The 7877-nt window shown below is 58.9% G+C and overlaps 1 protein-coding gene across 1 annotated transcript; it reads right to left on the bottom strand.

The window, feature by feature from the left end:
* Positions 1-337: 337 nt before the first annotated feature.
* LOC115641426 (probable G-protein coupled receptor 132) lies at positions 338-6918 on the bottom strand. Its single transcript, XM_030544584.1, has 2 exons — positions 6820-6918; positions 338-2131 (listed from the first exon to the last, which is right to left on the bottom strand). The coding sequence occupies exon 2, from the start codon at positions 2112-2114 to the stop codon at positions 1146-1148; it is 969 nt and encodes a 322-aa protein (XP_030400444.1). The 5' UTR covers positions 2115-2131; positions 6820-6918; the 3' UTR covers positions 338-1145.
* Between the last annotated feature and the right edge of the window lie 959 nt (positions 6919-7877).

Genomic DNA, 7877 nt, shown 5'->3' with positions numbered 1-7877 from the left:
GCCTGCGACCAAAGAGGCCGCTGAAAGCAGGGCCCTAAACCGCCCCAACGCTGCTACAAATTTGCCAGGTCTCGGAGCGGCTGATCAGCCTGTGGGCTGAGCCTGTGTTTCTCCAGCAATGAGGCTGCAGGAGAGAGACGGCACCAGCCACGGATGCTGCGTTTCCTATCTTGGTTGTTTTTTTTCCTCCCCGTTCATGTGTGTTTGTCTTAAAGGAGGCAGAATCGGACTTCACCGGGGGCTTCAGACCATCAGAAAGCGCTTGTATTTCCCGTCCCCCAAAAATAAACAGTTCATCCCACTTTTCATGCTATTTAACAGACTGTCAAGCAGGAGCTATTACCTATAACAACCTTTTATTGCTAAAGGCGCTGATGCCTCATTAAAAGAGATGTCTCCTTCAGGACTTGGACTGTTTTCCCTTCTCTTTCAGGGTCCTTGTAAGAAAAGGTTTGAAAGATGTTCATCGGTGGTTACTATAGTGAAAGTCACCTGCAAAACTTGATGTCCAGCCTTGGACTACACTTTAGTGTTGGGACAGTGAACGAGGGCTTGTTAACAGTTTCTCTCTTCCTGAGTGGAGACGCCCCCTTCTCAACACCATGGACCCCTCGATTTAAGTCCCCAGTGAGATGGGCTCTGTCCCAGGCAGAGAGGATCCCCCAGCCTCGCTGTTAGGGAATCATATCTTGCTTTACCCGCTCTGTCTTCATCGCCCTTCGTTGCTCCCCCTAAATAATCCTTCACCCTCTTTGGAGCATCTCCTGTCCTGCACCCCGCTCTCTGCAGAGTTCTCAGATTTAGCTCCCTCCAAGCCCCATGCAGCGCCTGGGATCCCAGCGACCGCTTGGCCGCTGAGTGCAAGCTCCGAGGCACGGCTGTCCCCTTCCCACAATGCCCCCGTCTATCCGGCCTCATTGGCAAGCCATCTAGTCCACCCCCTCAGCCATTGCTGGGCCCAAACCCCTCCCCTCCAGCCTTTGGCATCCGCCTATGGCTCCAGCTGCGTTTCTTGGTGCCATCGGGGCCACTGCCGGCTTTCTCTCATGGGCGAGGCCGATGTTCCTAAGCATGTAGCTGCCCCTTCCAGTGGCATTGGGCATCCCCAATCCAGTCTCCCTCGGTCAGTGCCATGCCAGCCCCGGTCACAAGGCCAGAGAGGTGATTGTGCCGGGTGGCGGGGTGCGGACCACGTAGCCGAACACCTTCCGTAGGTCGCCCTTGATGCTGTCGCTCACCAGGGCGTAGAGGACGGGGTCCAGGGCGCTGTTGAGGCTGGACAGGGCCAGGGCCAGGGAGAAGGGCAGGTGGAGCCGCTGCTCAAAGGAGCAGAGGGAGCAGCCGTCTAGCACCGCAGAGGCCACCGTCCGCACCAGCAGCAGCAAGTGGTAGGGGGCGAAGCAGAGCAGGAAGATGCCGATAACGCCCAGAGAGAGCCGCTTCACCTTGGCCTTCTGCCAGCCCAGCAGGGTGCTGCTGGCCCGCACCCCCTGGAAGATCTTGAGGTAGGAGACCGCCAGGACCAGCAAGGGCAGCGCGAAGCCGGCGGCCACCCGGAAGTAGTTGAACCGGGCCACGCCGGGCTGCAGCGGGTAGCTGTCGTAGCAGGAGGCATTGGCCGGCTCCGGGGAGCGCAGGGCAATGCCCACATGGAAGGTGAAAACCAGCACGGCCACCAGGGCGCTGGCGGTGGCGGCCGAGCGGCGGCTCCGCAGGCCCAGGGAGCGGAGTGGGTGGGCCACGGCCAGGTAGCGCTCCAAGGAGATGAGGCAGAGGAGCAGGACGCTGACGTACATGTTGGAGTAGAAGACGAAGCCGGCGGCGTGGCAGACCAGGCTGCTCAGGGTCCACTGGTGCCCCCGCCACACGTACAGCATCCACAGCGGCAGGGTGAACAGGTAGAGCACGTCGGAGGTGGCCAGGCCCAGCAGGTAGACGGCCAGCACGTTGCCCAGCCGCACCTGCTGCATGATGGGCCACAGGGTCAGCGCGTTGGTGGCCAGGCCTAGCAGGAAGACGACACCGTAGAGAGAGACCACCAGCTCCTGGCCAACCTGGAAATCCACCCCGCAGCGCGAGGCATTGGACGGGCAGGGGGCACTGGCGTTCAGCATGGTGCTGGGGGGCGGCGCTGCAAAGAGAGAGCGGGTCTTAATAGCAGCGTGGGACCTCCCCCCCCGCACCCCGCCATCAACAGTGTCTTCAGAGCACACGTGCTGTCTACACAGGGAGCAGGGCTCGTCCCTGCCAGCAGGGGGCGCGCGCGCGCACACACACACACACACACACACACACACACACACACACACACACAGAGCAGGGCTTGTCCCCTCCAGCAGGGGGCAGCACACACACACACACACACACACACACACACAGAGCAGCGTTTGTCGCTGCCAGCAGGGAGCAGCATGCGCACACACACACACACACACACACACACACACGGAGCAGGGCTTGTCCATGCCAGCAGGGGGCAGTGCGTGCACACACACACTCACTGAACAGGGCTTGTCCATGCCAGCAGGGGGAAGTGAGCGCACGCACACACACACACACATGGAACAGGGCTCTTCCCTGCCACCAGGAGACAGCACACACACACACACACACAAATACACACAGAGCAGGGCTTGTCCTTTCCAGCAGGGGGCGCACCCACTCCCCCCCCCACACACACACACACAGAGCAGGGCTTGTCCCCTCCAGCAGGGAGCAGAACACACACACATGCACACACAGAGAGAGCAGGGCTCTTCCCTGCCAGCAAAGGGCAGCACACACACACACACACACACCGCCAGCAGGGGGCAGCACACACACACGGAACAGGGCTTGTCCACGCCAGCAGGGGGCAGCACACACACACACACACACACACACACACGGAACAGAGCTCGTCCCTGCCAGCAGGGGGCAGCACACACACACACACACACACACACACACACACACACACTCTCTGACTAGCTGTCTTTTCCCAGTTACTTCACCTGCTGGGGGGGGGGGGAGAGCAGCCAATCAGAGCTGCAGAAGACTAGCGGAGGAGGCTCCCCCACCCTCCCCGCACAAAGCCTACAGGATTTTTTGGGTAAGGGAGGGGGGAGAGAAGTCTCTGGGTGGCCCGGCTCCCTGCTCCTCCGCCTGCCATCTCTGCAATAAGGTGGCCCTGCAGGAGCTGCCCCTCCCCTCAGGCCCAGGGCAGGGAAGAGCCTCCACAGTTGTAGAAGGAGCAGAGGTGTGACGGGCTAGGGGGCAGAAATGACATGGGCCTGGGGGCAAGGGGCAAATTGGAGCTGGGGGGGAGAACTGAGATGGACTGGGGCAGAAAAAAGGGCTGGGAACAGAAAATTCACTGCTGTGGGGCAGGCGGGTACAGAAGCGAAATGAGGCTGGGCTGGGGAATAGGCTGACGTGGGGCTGAGAACCAGCAGCTATGTTGGGACTTGGGAGCAAGGGGCACATGTGGGGCTGGGAGGCAGAGCATTAATTGGTGGGCATTGCTGGGTTTGGGAAGGGGCTGTGCGCTCCCTAACTGTGCACTTTGGTCTCTGTTGCGGTGTAGCACGAGGTCATGCCAAGGGTGGCGTGCGTGCGTGCGTGCGTGCATGCGTGTGTGTGTGTGTGCATATGCATGCACACACGCACGTGCACTGAATTCGCGTTCATAGAATCATAGAAGATCAGGGTTGGAAGAGACCTCAGGAGGTAGCTAGTCCAACCCCCTGCTCAGAGCAGGACCAACCCCAACTAAATTATCCCAGCCAGGGCTTTGTCAAGCTGAGCCTTAAAAACCTCTAAGGAAGGAGATTCCACCCCCTCCCTAGGGAACCCATTCCAGTGCTTCACCACCCTCCTAGTGAAATAGTGTTTCCTAATATCCAACCTAGACCTCCCCCACTGCAACTTGAGACCATCGCTCCTTGTTCTGTCATCTGCCACCACTGAGAATAGCCGAGCTCCATCCTCTTTGGAACCCCACCCCCTACCCCCTTCAGGTAGTTGAAAGCAGCTATCAAATCCCCCCTCACTCTTCTCTTCTGCAGACTAAACAATCCCAGTTCCCTCAGCCTCTCCGCATAAGTCATGTGCTCCAGCCCCCTAATCATTTTTGTTGCCCTCCGCTGGACTCTCTCCAATTTTTCCACATCCTTCTTGGGGCCCAAAACTGGACACAGTTCTCCAGATGAGGTCTCACCAAAGTCGAATAGAGGGGAATGATCACGTCCCTCAATCTGCTGGCAATGCCCCGACTTACACAGCCCAAAATGCCATTGACCTACTTGGCAACAAGGGCACACTGCTGACTCATATCCAGCTTCTCATGCACTGTAACCCCTAGGTCCTTTTCTGCAGATCTGCTGCCTAGCCATTTGGTCCCTAATCTGTAGCAGTGCATGGGATTCTTCCGTCCTAAGTGCAGGACTCTGTATTTGTCCTTGTTGAACCTCATCAGGTTTCTTTTGGCCCAATCCTCTGATTTGTCTAGGTCCCTCTGTATCCTACCCCTACCCTCCAGCGTAGCTACCACTCCTTGCAGTACGTATGAGGGATGCACACAGCCACGCAGAGTCCACATTCTTCGCAGTACATGTGAGGAATCCGGCCTCACTGTCTTTTTCACACATAGTGGGGGGAACCAATGAGCGAACAGGTGAGAAAACACAAGCTCATTGTTCTTTGCTTGTACAGCACCAGGCACAATGGGGTCCTTGGCTGGACTGCAGCCCCTGGGTGCTACCGTAATACACCTAATAGCAATACGAATGTACAGCACCTATGGCCATGGTGGGAGTCTAGCTCATGACTGGGGCATCGAAGTGCTACTGTAATACACCAAATAGCAATATGAATGTACAGCTCCTAGTGCCGTGGGGGCCTGGGCCATGACTGGGGCATCTAAGCACTACCATAATATACCTAATAGCAATATGAATGTACAGCTCTTAGCACTGTGGGGGCCTGGGCCAAGACTGGGGCTCATAGCTGCTATCATGATACACATATGTGACAATCTTTTTTTACTAGCTCTCCCAGGGTTTCATCCACCGGCTGCAGTGGGACGAGGCCATCGGCCGACACTGAACACAAGAAAGCCTGGTCAAGGACCACAATAGCCCATGTGCCTCTGGCACTCCCAAGGCCTCCCACTTCAGCATGCCCGTGCATGTCGCCAGCAGGCCAATGATCAGCCTCCCCACGCCCCACACATACCTGGCTTCCAGCATCCTGGCTCTTTAAGGGTGGCTGAGGTGCACTGCGGCGAGACCATTTCCTTTCCCACCCCACGACAGTGACGACACTACCCTGAGGCCCAGCTTCCTGCCTGGGCTCCCCGAACACTGAACACGTGCGCCAGGCAGTGAATGGTGCACGCAGCAGCCGGCCGTGCGGCTGTGGGGGCGGGAGCCCCGTTCTGCCGCACAATGAGTGGGGGAACTCCCACAGCGGTAGCAGAACTGTGGCTGGCACACTAGGGGCGCTGTGCTCAGTGAGGGGGCCAAGATGGCACATGCAGCTGGCAGGTTTTATGGGGGCCAGGGGGTATCTGTATGAAGCAGGGTGGTATAGTAGACAATGCACTGGCCTGGGAGCCAGGACTCCTGGGTTCTAGCCTCAGCTCTGGGAGGGGAGTGGGGTCAAGGGGTTAGAGCAGGGGGCGCTGGGGAATCAGGACTCCTGGGTTCTGTTCCTGGTTCAGGAAGCGACCTAGATTTGCGGGAGGAATTGTGAATCAGGATGTCTGGGGTCTGTCCTCAGTTCTTGGAGGGAAGTGAGGTCAAGAGATCAGAGTGGAGATGGTTGTGGGAGCTGGGTTCTGTTCCTGGGAAAGGAAAATGTTTGCCATGGGGAGATAATGAGTCAGACTGCCTGGGTTCTATTCCTGGCTTTGCCGCTGCCCTTAGCTAAGTCAGGGCCTCACTCCATACCTCTGTTTCCCCATCCATAGCACAGGGGATAATGGTACCAACCTACCATTGTACAGTGGTTGGGGATCTCTGGCAGGGTTGCATGGCTGTAGGCGTTGGAGCTGCACAGGGACCTGGCTGGGTGTGAAAAGTGATGTCTCTGTCACAGGGGATGATGTGTAGCAGTGACATGTGTGGGGGAGCCTGTATACCAGGGGGTGACGCATATGCCATGTGGGTGGTGTGTGTGCAGGGCATGTTGGAGTGTGGAAAGGGCCCTGGGAGGAGGGTGGGGTGGGCTTGGTGCCAGCTCTCGGAGAAGTTGGGGGTAAACAGCTAGCTTGGCCCATTCGGTGCCCCCTATGTCTGTTTGAGATGGGGGACCACCTCTGTGGCCTCAAGACAGCTGGGGTTGGATGTAGCACCCCATCCCCCTGCCTCTGTTTACCCTTTCCCCCACCCCCCGGGATAACTAGAGTGACTAGATGTCCTGATTTTATAGGGACAGAACTGATTTTTGGGTCTTTTTCTTATACAGGCCCCTATTACCCCCCCCCAGTCCCGATTTTTCACACTTGCTGTCTGGTCACCCTAGGTATAACACATGTGCCCTCACCTCCCACTCAGACCCCCGTTCCCCAAAACCACGCCCCCTGCAGTTTATTTACTTGTGGGGCCCTAGGGGAGGGGGCATCTGGCAGGGAGGGGTTTGCTGTTCACCACCCCCCTCACACTCCCTCCCCTGCTCCACCAAGCAGTCCCCCATGTCTGCCCCCCCCAACTCCTGCCCCTTAGGCAGCATGCACGGCTTGGGGTGGGGGGTCCTGTACAGCTGCATGCCCCAGTCTTTCACTTCCCCTCCCCAGGGACTGATCTCAAGAGCAGGGGGATGGGGGGGACAGGCACATACCAAGCTGCCAGGGAGGGTCTCTGGAGAGCTGAGTGGAAGCCCCCAGCCTGGGGGGACGCTGGCACCGGAGCAGCTCAGTGGCACAGATGCATCCTCAGATCTCAGCTCCTTTGCAGCCTCAAAGGCTCCCCTGCGCCCGCCCGCCCTCGCTGCCCCAGCTGGCGTGTGAATGGCTGGCAGCTCTGCCCGCCCTGCTGCCATTCGCCAGCAGACACCCTTGCCCACCCCCACCCCCGCCCCGCAGTCCCGCACTAGCGATTGCTAGGAAGCGCAGTCCGGGATTTCACACACACCGGAAAGGGGGTTTCCAAGGGCTGGCCGGGGGGTGGCCCAGCCCTGGGCCCGTCTGCCCCTGACACGTCCTCCCCTCCCCAGGGCAGGCAGAGGGCTGAGGTCCCTAGGGGGGTGACCAGGGCTGGCAGGCTGGGAAGTGCTGGGCAAGAGGGAAACATTGCTGACGTTGCCAGAAGCAGCACGCGGGGCTGGCTCTGTAATCACCAATGGCGCAAGTGTCCCCGTTTCCATACCATGCCAGCACGGGCAGCGCACACACACACAATGCGCTGGCCCAGCGCCAAGCAAGGTCAGCACACAACTGCCGCTCGTACACAGCTATCATCACACACAGCCGCTGTGCGCGCTCGGCCAGTGCCACTGGGCACACTCGCCCAGTGCCACGCACAGCCACCTCACACCCTGCATGGCCATTGGGCACAGGCGCTCAACACTATACATGGCCACCGCACAGCTGCCTTGCACCACGCACGGCCGCTGCACATGCTCCCCCAGTGCCGCTACCCATGGGTGATACGGCCATTTCACCTGCTCTTCTGGCTGTAAATGAGGGCCCTGTCACAGTGCGGCGAAATGGTGTCCCAGGTGCAGGATGGATGGGTGGGTGGGGGCAGCTAAATGGATAGGGGCATGGCTGAATGAGTGGTAGGGGTGGATCCATCCATGGGGAGATGCAGGGATGGGTGGAAAGATGTTGGGTAGATGGGTGGTGGGTGGATGGATGGACAGTGAATGGAGGGTGGATGGATGGTGGGGGAAAGGCA

The sequence above is a fragment of the Gopherus evgoodei genome, unplaced genomic scaffold (genome assembly GCF_007399415.2).
Source record: "Gopherus evgoodei ecotype Sinaloan lineage unplaced genomic scaffold, rGopEvg1_v1.p scaffold_34_arrow_ctg1, whole genome shotgun sequence".
Taxonomy (NCBI): Eukaryota; Metazoa; Chordata; order Testudines; family Testudinidae; genus Gopherus; species Gopherus evgoodei.
This window is presented reverse-complemented; position numbering and strand designations above follow the sequence as displayed.